We start from the raw sequence: 26,783 nt of genomic DNA on the forward strand, positions 1-26,783 counted from the left end.
GCTATTCTGGGGGCAACTATACTAGCTATACTGGGGGCAACTATACTAGCTATACTGGGGGCAACTATACTAGCTTTACTGGGGGCAACTATACTAGCTTTACTGGGGGCAACTATACTAGCTATACTGGGGGCAACTACACTAGCTATACTGGGACAACTATACTAGCTATACTGGGGGCAACTATACTAGCTATTCTGGGGGCAACTATACTAGCTATACTGGGGGCAACTATACTAGCTATACTGGGGGCAACTATACTAGCTTTACTGGGGGCAACTATACTAGCTTTACTGGGGGCAACTATACTAGCTATACTGGGAGCAAGTAAACTAGCTATACTGGGGGCAACTAAACTAGCTATACTGGGGGCAAGTAAACTAGCTATACTGGGGGCCACTAAACTAGCTATACTGGGGGCACCTATACTAGCTATACTGGGGGCACCTATACTAGCTATACTGGGGGCAACTGTACTAGCTATACTGGGGGCAACTAAACTAGCTAGCTATACTGGGGGCAACTAAACTAGCTAGCTATACTGGGGGCAACTATACTAGCTATACTGGGGGCAACTATACTAGCTATACTGGGGGCAACTAGTTTCACTGGGGGCAACTGTACTAGCTATACTGGGGGCAACTATACTAGCTATGCTGGGGCAACTATACTAGCTAATACCTTAAATTACAGTTAGCTCCATCCTCATCTGGTCATGACCACGCCCATTTTTGCCACGACGCGCTAAGCACGCCGCAGGTTGTGGCCACACCCATTTTTCGGGAGGGGGGGGGGTTAATACCCAGTATCGGGTGCCAAAAGCCCTAGGTACGCCACTGCATATAGCCATCCTATCCAGATCCTTTTGCAATATGTCCCTATCTTTCTGAGAGTTGATGATTCTGCACAATTTTGTATCATCTGCAAAAATAGCAACATTGCTTACTATTGCATCTACTAAGTCATTAATAAATAAATTGAAGAGCACTGGACCCAGTACAGACCCCTGTGGGACCCCACTGCTAACAGTCACCCATTTTGAGTATGATCCATTGACCACAACTCTTTGTTTTCTGTCCATTAGCCAGTTCCCTATCCATGCACACAGACTCTTCCCCAGTCCTTGCATCCTCAACTTTTTCACCAGATTTTTGTGTGGAACATTGTCGAAGGCCTTTGCAAAGTCCAAGTATATCACATCTACAGCATTCCCAATATCCACACTATCCACAATATCTCTAGACGCTGTGAATCTGTCTTGGACTTTCTACACAATGTGGGCAATGGCCCTTTAAATCATGTTGTCGCAATATATCTGCAATGTAATTTTGAGATGTCATCATGGTCTATTAATACTGTGATTTGTGTGCTCAGGTATAGTGGCAACTTGTCTGCTCATTGTATATAGGCACACGATTTGTTACTGGCCCTTTAAGGTTATTGATGTTCCTCTATGGTGGCTTATTCCTAAACAATTTTGTTGTTGTTGATAAGATGTACATGAAATAGCGATTACCTGTACTAGTATATTACATTGCTATGTGTCAATATCTTTTTTGATAGTCTATGTATGTTACTGTAGCGTGCATAGCTGCGCTTTACATATCCCGGGGCATACAGATGGCCCATTGGATACTTACTTGTTCCTGTTTGCGCTCCAGCGTGGTTCTTTTGTCCTCCCACGGCCTCTGTCCGGCGTTCCGCCCCTCTGACGACACGCGTGACGTCGCGTCTGGCGCGCACACGTGACCGCTCCCCTTCCAATACTTAAACCAGCGTCCCACGCTGGTCTATTGTGGAGATTCCCCCTCACTCTTTGAAAAAGCGGCGTGACGGCCGCGATCCCGGTGGAGAAGTCCACCGAGGCCTCCTTCTCCTGCATACCCTCCTCCTTGGCATCTCAGAGAGGCTAAGTATACCTCCTGTTCACTTTTTCCTCTGTGGCTTCACCCACATGTCAGTCTCACTCAAACTACGCACGCTATAGTATTATGTATTGTGCTCTTTATTGAACACCCCCACTGTCACTACATAGCTATATGAATTCATATTTTTGATGCCGATATACTATTACTATTATCATGAGATATAGATCTGTTATCATCATATCATGGAGGGTATGTTTTGCTTTTTAAATGTTTTTATTTTTTCTATTGGAGTGATATACAGTGGTGCTCAGCAAGATTTCGGATATCCGAACTACACAGAGAATCCAAACTTTTTCCACTATCCGAACTTTGAATAGCAATTCGGATATTTTTTAAAATCCAAATAGACTATCCGAGCAAAGTCGGATTTCCCATCTGAAATCCGGTGCGGATAGTTAGTTCAGATATCCGAGCAGAAGCCAAAATCACCTTCAATGGCCAAAATCCCTGACTCGAAGGCATCCAGGCCTAGAGAAAGAAAGAAAGAAAGAAAGAAAGAAAGAAAGAAAGAGAGAGAGAGAGAGAGAGAGAGAGAGAGAGACCTCCGAAAGGGTTTTTTGCCATTTTAAGAGACTTTTGGAAGCATTTTGAAGCCATTTTCAGGTCACTTCTGGTTTTCTATCTGAATATCTGAATCCGGCCGGATACTGAGGTCGGATATCCGATTCGGATCCGGATTGGAAAATATTAAACTCGGATATCCGACCCAGATCGGATATCTGGGTATCCGGATCTGAATTAGATCCAGATAGTGAAAAGTGGTATCTGAGCAGCTTTAATGATATATATTGAATACAATTGTTACAGATTGTTTATATTCAATATACTGTGGTGCTGTTTCTATGAGCTATTTTCTTTACTTGTAATTGTGTGCATAGTAGTACTTACTGATACACTGCAGGGATGGCATCCAGCCAGTTGATGTGCATGTCCTCTTTGGATCCTCTGGTGTGTCTGCAATTACAAATCCCTCATTGCAGTCCAGTGTAACAGTTTCTTGAAAGTCGTAGTAGTCCTTGGATTCTAATATTCTTCCATTTTTAACAGTTGTTTTCTGACAAATTATTCCTGAAAATGTAGATAAGTACATTAATTGACAATATACAGCTCATCATTATTATTAACCCACACATCCCCTGTGCATGAAACCTCTCTGCCTTTCTCTAGATGAGCTGGTATGGTAGATGACATTAGACATAAGCGAGTCTCTATTACAGTATGTGGATATTTGGCACACAGTTTCTTTGGAGGTGTATTTTGTTCTTCATGAGATCAGGTGTTTCTAGGATGAGGAAACCCTTACATCTTCAGTATAAATTGACTAGCGGTTGTATTTCCATAGATAAAGTATTGCTTGCGAGTCTCAAAAGCTCAGAGGAAGCGGTTCAAGCTGAAAAATGTACATTAGACACATCCACACGTTTTTTTGAGGGCAAGTGACATTCAGCCAAGGGATATGGGAAAAAGTTCAAGGTTGATAGCAAATGCAGTGTTTAGTAAATGAAGTGTTTATTCTTCAATGCATATGTTAACACTTTAATTGATAACTGTTTCGGGAGTCTTGGAGGGTACCCTTCATCAGACAAGCAGTCTGGTGCACTAATACCACCATACTTAGCAAAGGCTGCAACCCTGATTTTGAGTTCCTAGCCATCAACTGCAGGCCTCTGTACTCTCCCAGGGAATTCTCCTCCCTAATCCTTGTCTTGGTTTACATCCCTCAATGCAACCACTAAGAATTATTATTATTATTGATTTATAAAGCGCCAACATATTCCGTGGCGCTTCCGTGGCGCTGCACAAAGTAAGAAACAAACATGGGGTACATAATATAGACAATGGTGTACACTAATATACAAGATACATAATTAGTGACAAAATACAAAAAATGATACAGCATACAGAATACAAAATACAGAAGTGATAATGGCAGTGATAAAAATAACATGATGAATAAAATGGATAATGATTTCCAAGACACAAAAGGAGGAGAGAGCCCTGCCCTTGCGAGCTTTCAATCTAAAGGGAATGGGGGGAAACAAGAGTAGGGGTAGTACACGATAAAATATATAAAGGCAGTGTGTTTTAGGACAGAGGTCCCCAACCTGGGGGCCGCGGCCCCCTGGGGGTCCGTGGGCAGATTTCTGGGGGGCCGCGGCGAATCTGGCCTTTCTCCCTCTCCCCCCAGCGGCCGCCGTTCCTGATACCTTATGAGCGGGCGGCCGCTTTCTTCCTTATATTCCCCATAGCCCCTCTCCTCTTTGAAGCATCTCGTATTACAGCAGCGCTTGCTGTGCGCATGCTGTAAGGAGGGAAGGAGGCGGGCAGCGTTCCCATGGTAACGGCGATCGCCGCTACAGGAAGCCGCTGCCCTATTTCCTACCCTTCCTTACAGCAGCTGCGCGGGAAGCGCTGCTGTAATACGAGGTGCTGCAAGAGGAGAGGAGCTATGGGGAATACAAGGAAGCGACCGCCCGCTCGTAAGGTAACAGGAGCGGCGGCCATGGGGGGGGGGGGGGCTGTGCGGGGGAGAGGAGAGGCTACACTGGGCTAACTGTACTGGCGACACTGGGGCAGCGATACTGGGCTAACTATACTTGCTATTCTGGGATAACTATACTTGCCATACTGGGCTAACTATACTTGCTATTCTGGGCTAACTATACTTGCTATTCTGGGCTAACTATACTTGCTATTCTGGGCTAACTATACTTGCTATACTGGGATAACTATACTTGCTATACTACTGGGCTAACTATACTGGCTATACTGTGGTAACTATACTTGCTATACTAGGCTAACTGTACTTGCTATACTGTGGTAACTGTACTTGCTATACTGGGGTAGCTATACTTGCTATACTAGTCTAACTGTACTTGCTATACTGTGGTAACTGTACTAGCTATACTGGGGTAAATATACTTGCTATACTAGGTTAACTGAACTTGCTATACTGTGGTAACTATACTTGCTATACTAGGCTAACTGTACTTGCTATACTGGGGTAGCTATACTTGCTATACTAGTCTAACTGTACTTGCTATACTGGGGTAACTACTGGCTATACTGGGGTAGCTATACTTGCTATACTAGGCTAACTGTACTTGCTATACTGGGGTAACTATACTTGCTATACTAGGCTAACTGTACTTGCTATACTGGGGTAGCTATACTTGCTATACTAGTCTAACTGTACTTGCTATACTGGGGTAACTACTGGCTATACTGGGGTAGCTATACTTGCTATACTAGGCTAACTGTACTTGCTATACTGGGGTAACTACTGGCTATACTGGGTTAGCTATACTTGCTATACTAGGCTAACTGTACTTGCTATAGTGTGGTAACTGTACTTGCTATACTGGGCTAACTGTACTTGCTATACTGTGGTAACTGTACTTGCTATACTAGGCTAACTGTACTTGCTATACTGTGGTAACTGTACTTGCTATACTGGGGTAACTATACTTGCTATACTAGGCTAACTGTACTGGCTATACTGTGGTAACTGTACTTGCTATACTGGGGTAACTATACTTGCTATACTAGGCTAACTGTACTTGCTATAGTGTGGTAACTGTACTTGCTATACTGGGCTAACTGTACTTGCTATACTGTGGAAACTGTACTTGCTATACTGTGGAATCTGGGAAAAAAGGGGGGGCTGCTGCCGCCGACACTAACCACCCCCCCCCCCCCCCCCACCCCCAGGGGGGCCCGGAGAAAATTTTGGTCGGGATAGTGGGCCCCGGGCTCAAAATGGTTGGGGACCCCTGTTTTAGGAGACCTAGTAGGAGTGCAATTTGGTCTTAGGACAAAGGGAAGTGGCTTAAGGTAGCGCATATGCTTGTCGGAACAAATTCGTTTTTAGAGAGTGTTTAAAAGTAACAAAGGTTGGCGAGTGACGGATGTGTTGTGGGAGGGGATTCCAGAGAAGGGGTGAAGTGCGTGCCCTGCATACACTTAGCGACAGCATCTCACAACGGAAAACTGCATTTCCGGAGGCCCTCTTCATCATCCTGGGGGATTTCAACAAATCTGCAACAGGAGCTGCATCGCTACAAGCAACACATCTTGTCCCACCAGGAATCACAGCACCCACCCTGGTGGAAACAACAGAGAATATCACCTCCTACATCAGCTTCTATGAAGAGGCATGCATCCCAACCAAGATCTTCAAAGTATTCCCTAACAATAAGCTCTGGTTCAACAGTAAGCTGCACCAGCAGCTAAGCTCAAGTAGGAGGCACACAAGTCTGGCACCCCCAAAAAGTTCAGGGAAGCTGGGAATGCTTTGAACTGTGAACCAGAAGCACCAAAGAGGGCCTACTCCAATAAAGTGAGTCTAAGGGCTTGATTCACAAAGCGGTGCTAACAGTTAGCACGCTGGTGAAAAGCCCTTTATCACGCCTAAACTCAGTTTAGGCGTGATAAGTTTAGGTGTGATAAGTTTAGGCGTGATAACTATAGTACCAACTGGGTTAGCACCGCAGTGCACAGCTGATCAAAAGTTTTGCGCTAGCAAAGTCTGGTGCACTTTGCATAGAGTTTAATGGCGCTGCTTTGCGTGCGGCACTTTGCGTGCGATCTAAACTTATCACGCCTAAACTTATCACGCCTAAACTGGCTTTTCACCAGCGTGGTGCAATGGTTATCAAGCCTAAAGTCTTTTAGGCATTCTAACTGGGTTAGCACCGCTTTGTGAGTCAGGCCCTAAGTCTAAAGTCCAACCACTCGCGGGAGGTATGAAAACGCCTTAGGGTAGCCACAAATTTCACCCCTTCCCCGCCCCCACATGTGGCCCCCTAGCATTCAGCTAGCCAAAGAGCAACTTGGTCTGGCAACCGTGTCAAAGGTGCTAGTTAGTTGAGTTTCAGATAACTGTGACTCTACTGTAGTTAGTTGGGTTGAAAAAAGACATCCATACATGTAGTTCAACCACCAAAAAAATATATGGCATGGGGGCGCGCTATGATGGTGGCTGCCTAGGAGAGTAGCTCCCGCTGCAGCCTTGCTAATGCGGCATACGAAGCATGCTTGCAGGCTCTAAACTTAGTTTAGGATCGGGGGAAGATGAACACGCTGGGTGGCCCTGACAAGCGGAAGCGGCTTCCGCCCCTCTGGTTCCACTGAAGCACCCGATGCCTCGCAGATGCAGATCCCTGACTCGGACGGCTCAGACCAGGTATCCTCTTCATCAACCTTTCAGAGTCCAGCCAAGTCCAAGCTGCTTTTGACTGACACTCCACGAACGCATCAGGTAGGCTTGACATGTGTTCCTTCTACCCCAGAGTCAGACCTTGATTTTGGAGTGGCCTCTATTCCTTCCTCAGGCCAGTACATCATGCAGGATTATTTAAAAGACATGATGCTTTCCCTGCAAGCTTCTATCACTAAGAGCATGCTGGAAATTACTTATTCCCTGCAGCAATCTCTCAGTACTTTGGGGACAGAGTGGCTGATAATGAGGCACACATTTCGCAGCTTGTCTCTGAACATAACAAGACTGTCTATGCTGTAGCTTTTAAAGACAGGGCCTGGAGCTACAGCAGAGCAGAGTGTGTAGGGCCCATAACATGATAGGGTAGCCTTCCCCCCTCAGGTAGTGACAGGGTTAAGCTGGTGGGGGTGGGGGTGGGTCTGGTTCGTGGAGAGGAAGAGGCAGGCTGAGTGTGAGGCGGCAAGGAAGGGGGCGGGCACATCTGGGCTGGTAAGAGTGAGGCAAGAAGCTTTTCGTTGGACGTCCACCTTGCTTACAGCCCTTATTGGACTGTTTAGTGGAGCAGATCCAGGCAGAAGCAGTGTCGAGGGGCCCATCATGGGTCCAGCTCCAGTTTGCAGCGATGGAGGCAAGCACCTCGGCGGAGGCCGCGGTGCCCAATAACGCAGGTATGGCTGTAGTGCCTGGCGCTCCATCTGTGCAGGAGGTGGCAAGACAAGTCCCCCGGCCGACTGAGCGGCGGACCCCCGACCCTCTGTGCGAGCTCTGCATCGCACAGGGAGCCCCCCCTCGGGACCCTCTGCCCCGCCCCCCACCACCACCACCACCAAGCGCACTTCAAAATCTCCAGGTCGGGTGGGAGGAATCCCACTCAGCGGCAGGGCTCGTCTGGAGAGGGGCCATCTGGAGCAGCCCCCGCTCCACGACAGTCAACAGGAGCTGATGCGGCCATTAGTCCCCGCTCCTCGCGGCAGACTAAGAGAGCTCAGCACAAGGATGCTGCCCCCTTCCCGCTGCAGTGGCGGCAGCCCAGAGCCTGCATGGTGGGAGCAGGAGCTCCACCGGGAAGCACAAGTCGGGAGGGTCTGGGTGATCCTCCAAGAAGAGAAGCAAGAAAGGCCGGGACAAGCAGCAGACACAGCAGCCGAGCAGGCGCAACCTCGACCAGGCAGCCAGGGGCAGCTCGGCCTCTGAGGCTGGATCTTCAGGGGAGGAGGAAGAGGTAGAAGTGGATCCGGCATGACGGCTGGCAGGGACACGCGTCCAGAGCAGCCAGGTGAGGCCAATTTAGCCACTGTTAATGCCTTAGCCACTTTATTGTTGGGGATTTGTGGGGGAGGGCAGAGGGGTTTGGGGAGTGTACCCACGGCGGTTGGAACGCCACAAACAGCACAGACCCAGGCTATGCCTTCAGCGGCAGAGGTTTTGTCAGCAGGACTCAGGGGGGCTTTGCCACTTGGGTCACCTGTGTTGTCGGTGGGGGCTTGGGCATTGCCATCTTTAGGGATGGGGTCAGCAGTTCCACTGGGGTTTTTGAGTTTCCCAGCATCTTCAGTTCTGTCTCCCTCCCCTGGCCTGGTGCCTTTAGCACAAGGGGTGGATCAGGTGGCTCCGCTGGTGCAGTTGGGTTTGGCAAGTGCGCAGTCATAGGTGGCGGTGCAGACAGAGGGTAATGCGGGTGGTTCACCAGGGCCCAGCGGGGTGGGGCAGGTGCGCTTGGCAGAAGCAGCTCATGCAGAGCTATACGTCTGTTTCAATGGCCTCCTCGGCTCTCACTTGAAACAGGAGGTAAAGAAGCGGATTTGGAAGGGCAAGTAAATTGAGATATTCTTGCTGTTACCTTTGGAAAAATTTTATTTGGATAAAGGTAAGCCGGACGAGAAGAAGAGGGAGGAGGAGCGGCGTTATAGACTCATACTGCGCACTTTCCAAAATTGGTTCCAGGCGTGTTCAATTTTGGCAAGTGTGATTGGGGAGAAGCAGCCAGAGCATTGCTCTGCTCTGTTTGGCTACATGGACTCTGATGATTCCATATAGGGGGCCCCAGTCCTTTCTTGCACCAGCCAGTGTGTCAGGTACAGCCGGTCAGATGGCCCGCAGAGGAAAGGGTGTATGTTGGCAGTATAACGAGGGATCCTGCCGTTTTGGTCACTCCTGCCGCTTTAAACACGATTGCTCCAATTGCGGAGGCTCACATGCAGCTACAAAGTGTTTCAAGCACAGAAGGGGCAAGTCCACGGAGTCTGCGCATAAAAGGGACGATGCCGGTGAGGGTGGCAGAGATGGCGCGGTTTCTAAGTAGGTACTCTAATCGGGAGGTGGCTGAATTTTTGCATGCCGGTTTTGAGGAGGGTTTTGTGATTCCTAGTAGCTGTTCGTTGCGGTTAGAATCCCCTTCTAAAAATTTAAAATCCGCCGATGAGCTCCCAGATGTGGTTGATAAAAAAATAATGAAGGAAGTGGCGGCAGGGTGCCTGGCGGGCCATTTAAGTCCTGCCCTCTGGCTGACTTGATTGTGTCGCCTCTCGGTGTGGTCCCAAAGAAGGATCCAGGGTCCTTCCGCCTTATTCATCACTTTCCTCGCGGTTCCTCTGTTACTGATGGTTTAGCAAGTGATGACACGTTGGTGGTTTACACGTCTTTTGATGCGGCGTTGTATTGGGTTAGACGGTTGGGGCAGGGTGCAGAAACTTGGGACGCGTCTTAGATCAAGGCAGGTTTTACTTCCAACCTGGTGCTGCTGGAATTATTTCCCATCGTAGTGGCGGTGCAGCTTTGGGGGCGGCAGCTGACGAACAGGCGGGTCAGGATCAACTGTGACAACATGGGAGTAGTGATGGCAATTAACAATTGTTCGTCATCATCCATTCCGGTGATATGCTTAATGCGGCAGCTGGTGTTGGATTGTTTACGTCTTTTGCAGTGCAGTGCAGTGCATTTGCCTGGAGTCGATAATGTGATTGCTGATGTGCTTTCTCTATTCCAGTGGGACAGGTTCCGGGCGGCGGCTCCCACGGCGGAAGAGCGTGGGGTTCCTTGCCCTTCGGGCCGTTTCCTGTATGATTGGAAGATCCTTAACAAATTCGTCATCAGCAGCGTACACGGTGGTATGGAATGCGTGGGATGCTTTGATGGACCAGGTTGGGGGTTATAAGTCTGATGAGGATAGACTGTGTTTACTATTGTATTTCTTGGGTAGGAATTTCGCTGACGCAGTATCTGCGTCGGTGGTCTCAAAAAAGATGTCGGCGTTGGCTTTTTGGTTAAAGGTCAGGGGGCTCCTTGACGTTACCAAGGATTTCAGGGTTCGGCAGGCGTTGAGGGTTATCGGTTAGAGGCGGTTCGTAGGGAATCGAGACGTCCGGTGACGTTCGAGCTACTGGGTAGAATGTCAGCACGCTGCCGGGTTTGAGTTCCTCTAGTTACGGGGTAGGTTTATTTAGGATGGCGTTCGTTCTTGCCTTTTTCGGGGTGTTTAGATTAGGGGAGTTGCTGAGCCGTAACAAATCTGGAGTGGGTGGCATTCTCGCTGAGCATGTCACACTTCTTGTCGACTCGGTCGCAATTTATTTGCAGCAATCAAAAACCGATCAGTCGGGCAAAGGCCGCGTCATTACCCTTTTTCTGAATCGATGGCCAGTTATGCCCGTATGCTAATGTAAGAGGTTTCATGTCTGCAAGGCCTCCCGGGGCGCCAGGACGGTACACCAATGTCCCGTTTTCAGTTCGTGGAGCTTTTTCGAAAGTGTCTCAGTTCCCTTGGTCTCCTGGCTTCCGAGTTTGCCTCCCACTCCTTTAGAATTGGCGCTGCCACTGAGGTGTCTCGGTGGGGGTTGAGTGAGGGGGTCATCAAGAAAATTGGAAGTTGGGAATCCATGCGCTACAAGTTCTACATTAGGCCGCATTTAGCTTAACCCTTATCACTCGCATAGCGGGACATCGCAAATTTCCCGATGCGCTCGTATGTCCCGCTATGTGGGACATTTCTGCAGCGGTGGTTTGTGGTGCATCAGGACCCCCCGCAAAGCCCAATCTCTTGTTAGCTGTTATTGGGCATGTAAAACTACATACCCACACAATCAGTAACCCCATACCCGAAAACCGGAAGTCCGCGACCGGCGCACCAGGAAGTGACAAATGCAATGAAATTTCATTGCATATGTCTTTTAGAATTTTTGCAGATTTCTTTCTTTTTACAGATTTATTCCTTGTTGATTCCTTTCTGCAGATTACATGCAGATTCCTTGCAGATTGCATTGCAGATTTCTTGCAGATTGCTTGCAAAGTTGCATAGAGAATCAATGGCATCCTATGCAATGGACGTGGAGGAGAGTGTAAATAGTAGCCAGTATTTTATTGCTAATATGCCCAATCGTAATACCAAAGATTGCATTGTGTGTAGGGACAGTAAGACACCGGGTGGCAGGCACAAAACCACCTATTAATGCGAAACTTGCTCAAGCAGGCCACTATTACACCCAGGAAACTGTTTTACAATTTACCATATCTTGGCTTTCTCCTCTGCTACCAGCCAATAGAAGATGCCAAACTGTCCAAATAAGGTATCAAATGAAACGTTATAATGTGTTCTTTAAAATAAGATATACCATGTTACTATGTTATGTTCCATGTTAAAATGGGAGAGAGAGTAAGATTCCCATATGGATCGTTGGGCACTCCTATGTCAGCAAGGGTGCCAGGAGGACAAAGGTCAGGCCGAAGGTCGCCAGCTTAGTTTCCCTAGGGAACAGGTTTGTATCCGCTGGATGGGTTTCCCTGGGATGATCTGGCCCAGCCTACCGCCAGAATTGCATAGGCTGGCCAGAGTGGATAGAGCACCCGACATCCTTGAACTGCATGTCGGGGGTAATGGTCTGGCTGCTAGGTCCACCAGGGTTATTATCAAGGAAATTAAATTTGATTTCCTTAGGATTAGATCCCTTTTCCCTTTAGACCATTGTGGTATGGTCTGATGTGGTGGCCCGGGCGCATTGGAGGTTGGCAAACTCAGTTTTTAAGGTTAACAAAGCAAGGATTAAAATGAATAAGGATGTGACGAGGTTCTTTATCAGGAATGGGAGGCTGGCCATTAGGCACATTGAGTTGGAGGAGGACACTAAACTTATTTCTGCTAGAGGACGGTGTGCATCTTTATGATATTGGGTCTGACTTGTGGGCCCTTGGAATTGAGGATGGGATACAGACAGGGGAGGTCTGGGACCTTTTGGCCTGGGGGAAACCCAGGGCAGCCCCAGCCTAAATGATGTCACACACGCACCCCACGTCGTATATGCCAGTAGTCACGTGGAGCACCAATGCGGAAATACAGGCAACGGGTGCACATAATACATTTTGAGGGACAACTGCCGGGGTTTACGTCGTGTCTATCATTCGTGGTTATCGCATGCCGTGATTATCGCACCTGACAACCACATTGGCCTGAGATTTCCCAGCATCTCAGATTGATACATTCAACCAATTTCCACCCAAAATTTTTATCTGATTCGATAATATCAAAACGGATTGTCGATCGGCTGTCAAGTCAACAGATAGTTTCTAATAACAAGATTGGAGAGAGGAGAGAGAAGGCAAAGCAGGTGGTTTTGGTGCACGGCGCTCAGCACCGGTTACCCAAACTACATACAAATACTAAGGGCTCAGACACACTATAAGTGGTTTTATGGGCACTTTTTAGCCATCAGAACTTTCTGAGAGCTTTTTAAAAAGGGCTCCCATTGACTTACATTAATATTATGGTAAAATCATGATCGCAGTAAAATCACTCAGAAAAGCGCTTATAGTGTGTCTGAGCCCTTATGCAGAGAAGGGGAGAAATGTTGAGGAGAGAAAAGCTGAAAAAGAAGGAAGGAGATAGTTAAGTGCCAAGACAATATGTTCTGTACAGCACTGTGGAAGATGGCGGCGCTATATAAATACTAAATAATAATATCAATAATTTGCCTCACCAGGATTGCACTTTTATTTAGCTTTCCTGTATAAGAAGACACAGCCAGCCAGCACTAGGGGAGGAGGGAAACAAAGGTGAATGAGGGAGGGCTGGTGCACACCAAGAAGGCTTCTGAGCGTTTTTCAAATCGACAGTGATTTGAAAAGTGCTTGGCTAATGTTACCCTATGAGGGTGTTCTCACAGCAGCGTTGTGATTTTTAAAAAAATCGCAAACACACTGCATGTAGCATTTTTTGGAGCGATTCATTAAAAAATCGCTTTGAAGATCGCACTCGCAAATTGCTAGCGATTGCTATTGCGATTTTGGCGTGCACTAGCCCAGAGAGAGGAGGAGTGGAGAGAGACTGAGAATAGCCTGAGATAGAGCAGTTAAACAACAAAAACAAAAGACCGAGAGCCGAAATTGTGTGGTATCTTCAGATAATTAAAAATAATAATTGAAAGATAGATGCGCTGAGTGCATGCCAGATCCCGAATTGCTTGTACTCCTGTCTGATTGCCTGAGGAAGCGGGACAATCCCGTGAAATGCGTAGCACCTGGGAGTACCAAGAAATTGTTTTTGTTCTTACTGAACATTGAGTCTTATGCTGGTTCTTGTTTTTTTATGGGTGGTGAGTCGTGACCAAAGTCGGGTCTACATGAAAAGGGCGCCGGTAAAAAAGGGCGCCTGGTGGAGCCCATATATATACCAACTTCGGCTACAAAAAAGGCGCCTGGTGTAGCCCATATAAACTTCGGCTACAAATAAGACACTTGGTGTAGCCCATATAAAAACTTGGGCTACAAAAAAACCAAGGCGCCTGGTGTAGCCCATATAAAAACTTCGGCTACAAAAAACTCCGGGATGTGTTAATTACTATTCCCCCTCCAGGCTGCCATGGATAGTGGGGGAATGAAATAATTCGGCTTCCAGCGCTTGTAGCCCATATACAAACTTCGGCTAGAAAGAAACTCCGGGATGTGTTAATTACTATTCCCCCTCCAGGCCGCCATGGATAGTGGGGGAATGAAATAATTCGGCTTACAGTGCTTGTAGCCCATATAAAAACTTCGGCTACAAAAAAAAAAGTCAATAATATGGGCTACAGAGGGGCACCTTACTGTAGCCGAAAAAAATATGGGCTACAAAGGGGAGCCCGCTTGTAGCCGAAAACCTTGTAGCCGAAAAAATATGGGCTACAAAGGGGAGCTCACTTGTAGCCTATATCAAAACTCGGGCGCCCTTTTCTACACCTTGTAGCCCATATTTCCAGAAATAACATTGATGTCTATGGCGGCGCCCTTTTCATACAGGCAGCTCGGGCGCCCTTTTCAACCGATCCCCCAAAGTCTCCTCTTATTTTTAATGTTTGTTATGCTTTTACTCTTTTGGCGCCTCTGGTTCGCATCCTCATAACTGAGATAGAGCAGAGCTGTATTGCATTCTCACATCACACAGAGGCTACTTGCCTATAATATGACTCATGTCCCTGCCAGTCTCTCACACAAGTCAGAAAGCAGCCCTCTTGGAGTCTAGGGACTGTCAAAAACTTTTCAACTTGTATAACACCTTATCTGCACATGCAGTCATTATAACATAGGGGAGAGACAAGACAGATGTTTGCCCACAGACCCTCCAGTCAAGCTGCATCATGCTGTGTATATTTACCAGCTTGCCCTCTAATTGCACTTTATCAGCTAGCCTAGAGGTTTCACATTGCCTTACAACAACAAACTTGAATACACCAGACACTGGACCAGCCCTAAATCACTGAATGAAAGGCAGCCTGGGGGGAGATTTCCCCCCTTCCCCCTGGCCAGTCCGCCCCTGGATACAGAGAGCTTTGAGGTTGGGGGCCTCAAGGGTATAAGGGATCATGCCCTTTTCGTGGTGGAGGGGTAAACGGGGGCTCCGGAGGTCGGTTACATATATAGGCGGATTTGTTTCGGGGCAAATCCGGTTGGATACGGTTGAAGATAAGTGAGATGACTATGGGGAATGCAACTGGGGCTGTTTACAAGGCTGCATGTCCCATGGGTGTTTCTGTGATTTCCAGGCATTACCTTCGGACCCTTATACCCCAGCTCTCTGTTGAAGTATTCTGATACTTGGTTATATATATTTTCGTTATATATTTTGTTATCTATTTTTGTGTTTGGAATTTTGTTAATTTTAAAAATAAAGAAGGGCTGCTTTGGCCTTAAATTAATCCAATGCCAAGTAGTCCAGTCCATGACCCATATGCAATTCACTTTTTCTCCTGAGTTTTCTCCTAGGAGCTAATTTTTTATCTCCAAATTAAAATAACTTTCCAGTACTTTTCAACTAAAAAAGTACCAAAAAGTAAACGAAAAAGTACTATCAAAATTATTTTGATCATGTTCTTGCTTTCTGATGTCTTAAAATGCATTTTATTGACACATTTAAAAACATCACCCAGGAGAAAACTCCGGTGAAAAAATGAATTGCATATGGGCCCATGTGTTTATTATAGCAAAGTTAAGAATGGGTATGAAGGGGGGTTATTTGGAAATGGGGGGATAATAGGCTTTACCATTATCAAGACAGGGCCTGGAGCTGCAGCAGAGCGGAGTGTGTAGGGCCCATAACATGATAGGGTAACCTCCCCCCCTCAGGTAGTGACAGGGTTAAGCTGGTGGGGGTCGGCCTGGTCCATGGAGAGGAAGTGGTAGGCTGAGTGTGAGGTGGCAAGGAAGGGGGCGGGCAAATCCGGGCTGGTAAGCGTGAGGCAAGAAGCTCCCTCCCTCCCTTCTTTTATGTTCTATGTGGGTGAGTCTTTGTTTGCCATTGCAGCCGGAGGGGTAAACGGGGGCTCCGGAGGTCAGTTACATATAAAGGCGGGGCAAATCTGGTTGGATACGGTTGAAGATAAGTGAGATGACAATGGGGCATGCAGCTGTCCCCGAGCCGGTGTGCGCAGCTGGGGGCCGGTTACAAGGCTGCATGTCACGCGGGTGTTTCTGTGATTTCCAGACGGTACCTCCAGACCCTTATACCCCAGCTCTCTGTTGAAGTATTCTGATTCTTGGTTATATATATTTTCGTTATATATTTTGTTATCTATTTTTGTGTTTGGAATTTTGTTAATTTTGGCTAAATAAAGAAGGGCTGCTTTGGCCTTAAATTAATCCAATGCCAAGTAGTCCGTGTGTTTATTATAACAAAATTAAAAATGGGTATAAAGGGGGGTAATTTGGAAGTGGGGGGGTAATAGGCTCTACCATTATCATGAGTCTGAGAATGAAAAGATGAAGATTAAAATGGCCGATCTGGATGATCGCAACCGCAGATGCAATCTCAAGTTCAGAGGGATCAGTGAATGTAATGACAATGCTCAATTGAAATAATTCCATCATTACCCTTACCAAATCTGCCCTCCGCCAGTTCTCTGACATCGAGTACACTATTGAACGTGCTCATAGGCTCCCTAAACCATCACATCTGCCTGATAAAGTTCCAGGAGACTCTATTGCCAGCTTTCAGTTTTTCCATGTTAAGGAGGCGCTGCGCTGGTATCCTACATAAGACAACACAAGCATCCACCTGATCCCCACGGAGACATCCAAATCTTCTCTGATCTGTCGCAATTTACTCTGCTTAGGAGGCGATCATTGGCCCCTCTAAAATCGTTTCTTCATGAGAACCAGATGCCATATAAATGAGGATTCCCCACTAAGCTTCTTCTTTCTCGTGAAGGAAAAGTCCACATTATCACCTCTTTTGGAACAAGGTGTATGTTTGCTGAACTCGTTGGGCTTTAACCTGTCATTAGCACAGCTGATGACATATCAAACAACCCCCAAACAGACGTCCATGCACATGGCACTCTAAGGCCTCGTTCACATCTGGTGCGTTTGGAATCGTACTAGAACGTGCTTGAAAAACGCGTATGCGTTTTTATGCGTTTCTGGTATGCGTTTCTATGCTTTTTTTTCAGCATGCGTTTTTTTTCAGCATCTCCTTCACTTTATCAAAATCATTTTTTTTTTCACTTTGCCTGATGTCACTTCCTGCTTGTGACTGTTTAAAGTATTTTTTTTATAAAGTTAATTGTAAAAAAATAGAAAAAAAAGAGTAACAATTTGTAAAAAAACTGTTTAGTGATGTCACATTCATTCTGTGCTGTTTATCCAAGAGATTTTGTGCAGAGAAGACCAGTTAGCAGCTCTGTCATCATGTATCAGGAGGCAGCTGCTATCATTATATTTGTAATTGTACAGGTACATTTGTAGTTGTACAGGTACTGGGTGACGGCTTTCTCCTGGTCTAGCAGGCGAGAGAACATGAGCAGGGTGGAATTCCAGCGAGTCGGGCTATTGCATATCAAGCGTCTCACCGGCAAGTTGTTTTTCCGCTGAATGTCCGCAAAGCGTGCCATGGCCGTATAAGACCGCCTGAAATGCCCACACAACTTCCTGGTCTGCTTCAGGACGTCCTCTAAGCCTGGGTACTTTGAGACAAGTCTTTGCACGACTAGATTCAGCACATGTGCCATGCAGGTTACATGTGTCAGCTTTCCTAAATTCAAAGCGTAAAGGAGATTGCTGCCGTTGTCACACACCACGTTGCCGATCTCCAGCTGGTGCTGGGTCAGCCATTGCTCCACCTGTTTGTTAAGAGCAGCCAGGAGAGCTGCTCCAGTGTGACTCTCCGCTTTGAGGCAAGACATGTCTAAAATTGCGTGACACCGTCGTACCTGGCATGCAGCGTAGGCTCTGGGGAGATGGGGCTGTGTAGCTGGAGAGGAAGAGGAGATGGCAGCACCGCTAGAGTTCAACTGACACTCAGCTGAGGAGGAGGAGGCTGACAGCGAAGAGGATGTAGCTGGAGGAGAAGGAGAGGAGGTGGCAGGAGGCCTGCCTGCAAGCCGTGGAGGTGTGACAAGTCGGTCCGCTGAACAGCCACATACTCCCTGCTTGCTGCCATCGGTCACCAGGTTGACCCAATGGGCTGTGTACGTAATGTAGCGGCCCTGCCCGTGCTTGGCAGACCAGGCATCCGTGGTCAGGTGGACCCTTGACCCAACTCTCTTCGCAATAGATGAACCCACTTGCCTCTGAACTGCATGGTACAGTTTGGGTATGGCCTTTCGTGAAAAATAAGTGCGGCCTGGTATCTTCCACTGCGGTGTCCCAGTGGCCACAAATTTACAGAAAGCCTCTGACTCCCCCAGCTTGTATGGTAATAGCTGGCGAGCTAATAGTTCCGCCACACCAGCTGTCAGACGCTGGGCAAGAGGGTGACTGGCCGAAATTGGCTTCTTCCGCTCAAAGACTTCCTTCACGGACACCTGGCTACTGCTGTGGGCAGAGGAGCAGGAACCGCTCAAGGGCAGAGGCGGTGTGAAGGAGGGTGGCTGTGAAGGTTCAAGGGAGAAAGCGGATGAAGACGATGCACCTGAAGGAGGAAGAGGAGAAGGAGGGTGGCTTGTCTTTTGAGGGGTGCTGCTTTTCCTCAGGTGTTCTTCCCATAGCTGTTTGTGTCTTCTCTCCAGGTGCCTTCGTAAGGCACTTGTCCCTACGTGAGAGTTGGCCTTTCCACAGCTCAATTTTTGCTGGCAGAGACAACAGATGGCTTTGCTCCGATCTGAGACACACACGTTAAAAAATTTCCAAACCTCTGAGCCCCCCTGGGGTGATGGCGCTACGGTGACATCAGCAGCTGACGTTGAAGGGCATGTTGGCTGGCTGGCCATAGCTGGCGATACATGGCGCCGGACACTGCCCCCAGCTGTTTCTGAGGACGAGCTCCCTCTGCTTCTATCATGGAGCTGTCTCCTCCTACTCCTCTCTGGCTCCCCTTCTGAACTGTCCCCCTGGTCATCTCCTCTATTGGGAACATATGTGGCATCCGTATAATCATCATAATCCTCCTGCCCAGCTTCGCTTTCCTCAGACAACTCCACAACTGCACCAACTTCAGCTGGTTCGTCATGCGCCTCCTCACACATTACGTCCATACTATCGCCACCTAACTCTGACGTATGAGGTGGTGTACCTGCGCCTTCTTTTTGTTGTTGCAGTAGTGGCCGTGAATCAGTGATTTCAACACCACCACCACCAAATAACTCCTGCGAAGTGTCAACTGCAGCGGATGCGGTGCTTGTACTAGCGCTGGTAGCACTGTCTGCGGGAGATGAGGTCTTCTGTGTTAAATACTCAAGCACGTCCTCACAATTTTGGGAAGTGATGGCACGTGCCTTCTTCTGAGCACTGTACTTTGGGCCAGGTCCGCACGAAATCACAGCAACACCACCTCGCACACACCTGCCAGTGCCAGGTGGCCTTCCTCTGGGTCTTCCTCTACCTCTTCCTCTACCTGGTTTGTCCATTTTGTCCATCTCGGGGGGAAGCTAGGTATATGCAGTGAGGTGAGTTCACTCAACAGAAAAGGTAGATATGCAGTGAGGTGAGTTCACTGAACACGAAAGGTAGCTATGTGCAGTGAGGTGAGTTCACTCAACCCAAAGGTAGCTATATATGCAGTGAGGTGAGTTCACTCAACCCAAAGGTAGTTATATATGCAGTGAGGTGAGTTCACTGAACACAACAGGTAGCTATGTGCAGTGAGGTGAGTTCACTCAACCCAAAGGTAGTTATATATGCAGTGAAGTGAGTTCACTGAACACAAAAGGTAGCTATGTGCAGTGAGGTGAGTTCACTCAACCCAAAGGTAGTTATATATGCAGTGAGGTGAGTTCACTGAACACAAAAGGTAGCTATGTGCAGTGAGGTGAGTTCACTCAACCCAAAGGTAGTTATATATGCAGTGAGGTGAGTTCACTGAACACAACAGGTAGTTAGATGCAGTCAGCTGAGTTCACTCAACACAAACGTAGTTATATGCAGTGAGGTGAGTTCACTCAACAGAAAAGGTAGATATGCAGTGAGGTGAGTTCACTCAACCCAAAGGTAGTTATATATGCAGTGAGGTGAGTTCACTCAACCCAAAGGTAGTTATATATGCAGTGAGGTGAGTTCACTCAACCCAAAGGTAGTTATATATGCAGTGAGGTGAGTTAACTGAACACAAAAGGTAGTTATATATGCAGTGAGGTGAGTTCACTCAACCCAAAGGTAGCTATATGCAGTGAGGTGAGTTCACTGAACACAAAAGGTAGTTATATATGCAGTGAGGTGAGTTCACTCAACCCAAAGGTAACTATATGCAGTGAGGTGAGTTCACTGAACACAACAGGTAGTTAGATGCAGTCAGCTGAGTTCACTCAACACAAACGTAGTTATATGCAGTGAGGTGAGTTCACTCAACAGAAAAGGTAGATATGCAGTGAGGTGAGTTCACTCAACCCGAAGGTAGTTATATATGCAGTGAGGTGAGTTCACTGAACACAACAGGTAGTTAGATGCAGTCAGCTGAGTTCACTCAACACAAACGTAGTTATATGCAGTGAGGTGAGTTCACTCAACCCAAAGGTAGTTATATATGCAGTGAGGTGAGTTCACTGAACACAACAGGTAGTTAGATGCAGTCAGCTGAGTTCACTCAACCCAAAGGTAGTTATATATGCAGTGAGGTGAGTTCACTGAACACAAAAGGTAGCTATGTGCAGTGAGGTGAGTTCACTCAACCCAAAGGTAGTTATTTATGCAGTGAGGTGAGTTCACTGAACACAACAGGTAGTTAGATGCAGTCAGCTGAGTTCCCTTATCACAAAGGTAGGTATATGCAGTGAGGTGAGTTCACTCTACAGAAAAGGTAGATATGCAATGAGGTGAGTTCACTCAACTTTAAAGGTAGTTATGTGCAGCGAGGTGGGTTCACTCAGCACAAACGTAGGTGTATGCAGTGATGAGGTGGGTTAACTAACCACAACAGGTACTAGTAGTAGGTAAATGCAGTACTGGGTGGGTAGTACAATGTTCAGCTCCCTGTCACACACACAGGTGTCACTGAATGTGCTGCTGAATGCTGGTGGGCTGCTGGCAGTGGGACACACACATTATGAATTAGCAATGCTGTCTAAGCAACACAAGTGTCTCACACACACAGGTAGTAGGCACTGAATGTGCTGCTGCTGCTGGCAGTGGGACACACAGTATGAATTAGCAATGCTGTCTAAAAAACACAAGTGTCTCACACACCAGTGCTGGGCCGAAATTACGCATTAGCGTAATTACGCATCATAATTCACTACAAATGCACCGTATGCGTTACGTGTAAGGTTACGGTATTACACTTAATTAATTACGCGTAGACCGTAGGTTACATTATTACGCGTAACAAATTACGCGTAAGACAGTAAACTCCTATTGAAATTACACAGTCTGCCGTAATCGCGTAATATTACGCTCCCGTATAATATAAAAAAGCCGCCGACTTTAAGGGTTAATAGCAAGCCCCCTTAAGTGCTAAGAGCCTCAAATTTGGAGAATATATTAAGGAGATCAGAAGGAATAAGAGGAAACATTTTTTTTTCAAAAAGACCTTATAGTTTTTGAGAAAATCGATGTTAAAGTTTCAAAGGAAAAATATATACATTTAAAAACCCGCCGACTTTAACGGTTAATAGCAAAGCCTGCTTAAAATTTAGGAACACCAAATTCCCAGGGTATTCAGTGGGATCAGTGGGAATAAGAGGAAAACATTTTTTTTCAAAAAGACCTTATAGTTTTTGAGAAAATCAATTTTTAAGTTTCAAGGGCAAAAATGTCTTTTAAATGCGGAAAATGTCAGTTTTTTTTTCTGATTTGAAGGAACCCCATTGGTCTTCTAAGGACCAATGGGGCTCCTTGGAGCCCAAATTCAAAGATGCTTAGAGAGCTCTGAGCTATATAGCTCAGAGCTCTGTTGGGTCCGTGCAGGACGCTAAATCCCCGCCGGCTCCCGCTGCCCTCCCCGCCTCTCCCACATGTCACCCACATGTCACCCACATGTGGGTGACAGATGTGGGCGGGGTGGACAGCGGGAGCCGGCGGGGACTTAGCGTCCTGCACGGACGCGTAAGTGTATGCGGCGGCTGAGCGGCGAGTGACGTCGGGGGCGGCGTAGTTACAATGTAACAAAGTTGTTACATTGTAATAACTTTGTTACATTGTAACTGATAGAACATTTCCGAGGCTATTGCGAGGGATCATTTATTCAAAGGGACAGGTAAGTATTAATGGTTAATTAAGAATATTAAAGGGCTTTTTTCGTGGTTATGGTTTTTTTTCAATTAAAATACTTTTTCTAAGTGTTTGTGTGTTTATTTACTTTTAACTCTTAAAGGAAATGGGTAAGAGGTACAAGTACCTCTATACTGATTTCTCCTGGGAGGGGGGGTGGGCATCTGGGGGACCCCTTTTTAAAGGGGACTCCCCGATGCCACCATGAAACCCCCCCCCCCCCCAGGAAATCGCGGCCTCCACCTCCACTGCCCATCGGAGGTGGAGAAGAGCCCCTTGTTCTTGGATTGGACAAGGGCTCGGAGGGGGAGGGGAAAGCTTGGCTGCCCCTCCCCTTCCGAGACCCCCCAATCCATGGACCATGCGGGCTGGTATAGTCAGGGTGCGGAGCCCCACGCGGCCGGTGCTCCGCATTCTGGCTATCCCAGCCTGCATGGGGGACAAGGGGTTAAAGAGGTCTGGGAGGGGGGAACCCACGTCGTTTTTTTTTTATATTTCCCACACTCACAACGAAGTAAGTAAAACTCTTCCCACTTGGGGGAATCTATGAAAATAATACACTATTGTTACCTGTGCAAAAAAAAAAATGACATTTTCCACATTTAAAAGACATTTTTGCCCTTGAAACTTAAAAATCGATTTTCTCCAAAACTATAAGGTCTTTTTGAAAAAAAATTTTTTTCCTCTTATTCCCACTGATCCCCTTAATATACCCTGGGAATTTGGTGTTCCTAAATTTTAAGCAGGCTTTGCTATTAACCGTTAAAATCGGCGGGTTTTTAAATGTATATATTTTTCCTTTGAAACTTTAACATCGATTTTCTCAAAAACTATAAGGTCTTTTTGAAAAAAAAATGTTTCCTCTTATTCCTTCTGATCTCCTTAATATATTCTCCAAATTTGAGGCTCTCAGCAATTAAGGGGGCTTTGCTATTAACTCTTAAAGTTGGCGGCTACCTAACATTGATCCATGCGTCAACTTTTCCGCTTGGGAGCATTGCCTTACGCATTAATTGCTAGTAGGAAATTATGCGTAAGGCAATAACGTAACAACCTGCATTACGGTATTCTTACGCGTAATTGCGTAAGGGCCATGCGTAATTACAGACATGAACCGTAGATAAATGTCTACGCCGTAAGCGTAATTCCGTAATGCGTAATAGCGTAAAATTACGCGTAATGATCCGTAATCGTAGTTTTTTCCATTACGCCCAGCACTATCACACACGCAGGTAGTCACTAAATGTGCTGCTGCTGGCAGTGGGACACACAGTATGAATTAGCAATGCTGTCTAAAACACACAAGTGTCAGTTTCAAACACAGAAAAAAAAAATGATCACACGAGCAGGATGAGCTCTGAAAAGAGCTTTTCTGGGGCGCTATTATAGCAATAAGATTCAGCTAAGCAAGCTAAGAAGGCAAGAGCCTGACTAATCTGTCCCTAGGAGAACAAGTCTGCAGCAGCTGTCCCTATTCTGTCTCTAGCAGGCACACGAGTGAGGCTAATGGCCGCCGGAGCCTGCCTTATATAAGGGGGGGGGGGGGCTCCAGGGCTTAGTATAGCCGGATTGGCTACAATGCGCCTGCTGACTGTGATGCAGAGGGTCAAAGTTGACCCTCATAGAGCATTATGGGGCAAATCGAACTTCCGGGAAAGTTCGCCTTATACTAATAAGTTATACGATTCTGATAGGATGGAAGTGGTGGGGGAGTTGGAGGAATCTTTCTTTTTTAATAACAACGATAATACTTCTCTGGCTCTTAGGTGGGTGGCCCATAAGGCGGTTATTATAGGTGTTTTTAGGGCTAAAGCTATATGTGCTAAGACGAGAGATCTCAGAGGATCTCCTCTCTTGCCGCCGAGTTGGATGCCCTATATGGATGTCATTTTAATGCTGTAGATAATAGTGTATTGCATGAGATCAATTTAAAAAGGGTGGAACTTATTAACCTTCTTAATAATGCTCACGCAAAAGCATTGACGTTTTCCAAAGCGAAATTTCTTCTGCAAGGTAATAATCCCTCAACTCAGTTTGCTCGTAAACTTAACCAATATTATAAAACGCCACATGTTTACAAATTGCGTAGTGCTAGAGGTGTTATAGAAACTCTTCCTTCCAGTGTACTAAAAATTTTGGAGCAATATTACCATAATCTTTTAGGTACGGCGGCTTCCACGGTCTCCATACTGGCAGGTTAAGGGCTTTCTACCCTTAACCTGCAAGTATTACCCCCAGATCAACTTGAGCGCCTCAATGTTCCTATTACGATCGCAGAGGTAGGTTCTGCTATTAAATCCTTAAAGTCATCCACTGCCCCTGGCCCGGATGGGTTTACCCACTTATATTATAAAAAATTTGCGGAGGTCCTTTCTGTACCCCTTACCAATTTATTTAATATGGTTCTTAATGGTGAACATTTTCCTTGTGAAATGCTTATGGCCAATATGACATTACTTCCTAAACCAGGTGCAGATCATTGCTCCCCAGCTGGGTTTCTCCCTATTTCAATCCTTAATAACGATGTAAAACTATTTGCTAAAATTCTGGCAGTGCTTTTGGGCTCTATGGCTGGCGACCTTATAGCTCTTTCTCAGACTCTGTTTATACCAGATAGACAGAGATCTAATAATGTTCGTTTAGCTGTTAACATTTTGCAAGATGCAGAGCTAAGTCTAGATTTTTAAAGTTGGTACTTGACATTAGCAACAGGGATGCTCGGATAGTACTTTTTAAAATCCGAATTGGTCTGGATCCAGATACCTAGATAGCCGAATCCGGTTCGGATATCCGAATCCGGCCTTTTAGATATCCGTGTGCATGCAGATATCCGGACGCATTATTCGCGGATATCCGACCTATTCGGATATCTAGACAGAAAAACCGGAAGTGCCCTTTAAATAGCTTTAAAAGGGGTTTTTAGGGTATATGAGGCATGTATCATCATTATTTTGCAAAGGGAACACATGTCAATTAACATTAGACCTAGGTTCCAGACAGCGGTCGTGCAGCCCACATTGTGTCCAAAGTCCAACCGCACAACTGGGACATGACAGTTTCCACCCAAGACACCTCCAAAAAATTATGCAGCAATTGCGTTTTGGGTTAAATATAGGTGGTATCAGTGGCCAGTGGCACCCTGGCCTGGCGGTGGGAGCTGCACAGGCAGCAGGAGCAGGGCAATGCAGCAGCAGCAGGTGTAACGTGTGCCAGGAGCATGCCGGATGTGGCACGTGGCACTTGCCAAGTGACACGTGGCAAGTGACACATGCCAAGTGCCGCGTGACACGTGGCAAGTGCCACGTGACACGTGGCAAGTGACAAGTGACACGTGACACGTGGCAAGTGCCGAATGACAGTCAGACAACAGAGGAGAAGACACTAGTGCACATGAACACATTAATGATTTAACAATAGTGTAGTGATAGTGAAGGGGTTAATCACTGAGCTTATCACAGTGTACAGCCCTTGGCCCAGCAGCACTGCAGCTGTGCAGCACACACTCTCGGATCAGTGAATAATTGCGCACAGTGCCTATGCATACAAATGGCGCCGCATTAAAAAGATACGCTTATCGCTATTTATCGTTAGTACTGCATAATAATGGCGCACAGGGAAAAAAGAAGAAAAACGGCACACACTAACGTTATTTATCAATAGTGGCACACACTAACGTTATTTATCAATAGTGCCGTTCATTTCCCAAACAGCAGACGTTACTGCCCACAGTAACGTTATTTATCAATAGCGCCCTACATAAGCCAAACTGCAGAAGTTATTTAACTGCAAATGGTGAATGGATTTAATGTAAAACTGTCAAGGTTAGGGTTAGGCAGCACTGGGGGGGGGGGGGAGTCTTAGGGTTGGCACCATCAGGGGGGTCTTAGGGTTAGGCACCACCTGAGGGGTCTTAGGGTTAGGCACCACCAGGGGGGTGGTTATGATTAGGCACCACCAGGGGGGTCTTAGGGTTAGGCACCACCAGGAGGGTTGTTAGGGTTAGGCACCACTAGGGGAGTGGTTAGGGTTAGGCACCACCAGGGGGGTGGTTAGGATTAGGCACCACCAGGAGCGTCTTAGGGTTAGGCACCACCAGGGGGGTCTTAGAGTTAAGCGCCACAGGGGGGGTTTAGGGGTTAGGGATAGGTACAGAGTGGGTTCTGTGTGTTAACGCTAAATAACAATAAGGCTTTAACGTTAAATAACAATAAGGCTTTAACGTTAAATAGCGATAAGCGGCAAATGGATTAGCGGCAACACCGTGCGCCATTATTCGCAGGCGCCATTTTCAGATGGATCTCACACTCTAACTGTCACACTATGAGACATCAATCAAGCTAATTAACGATTACTATAGAGTAGTGAAGGGGTTAATCAATGAACAGCTTTAGGTTTATACAGGGGCGCTTCTACCAATAGGCAGTACAAGCAACTGCCTGAGGCGGCTTTGTAGGGAAAGGCGCCCCTCCCCCACTGCTACTACCATTATGCTGACTGGCTGCTGTGTATTTTGTTTATAGCTGAGCAGTCCCAGCCCA

At 46.7% G+C, this 26,783-nt stretch overlaps 1 protein-coding gene across 1 annotated transcript in view; it reads right to left on the reverse strand.

Annotated features, from left to right (window-relative positions):
* The window catches only part of LOC137522080 (complement factor H-like), a 485,888-nt gene that overhangs the window by 292,882 nt on the left and 166,223 nt on the right, over positions 1–26,783 (reverse strand). Inside the window, exon 7 of the mRNA XM_068242107.1 lies at positions 2,817–2,996. Coding sequence (XP_068098208.1) covers positions 2,817–2,996 — 180 coding nt within the window. The remainder of the gene's footprint in view (positions 1–2,816; positions 2,997–26,783) is intronic.

Source organism: Hyperolius riggenbachi, chromosome 6 (assembly GCF_040937935.1).
Source record: "Hyperolius riggenbachi isolate aHypRig1 chromosome 6, aHypRig1.pri, whole genome shotgun sequence".
Classification (NCBI taxonomy): Eukaryota; Metazoa; Chordata; class Amphibia; order Anura; family Hyperoliidae; genus Hyperolius; species Hyperolius riggenbachi.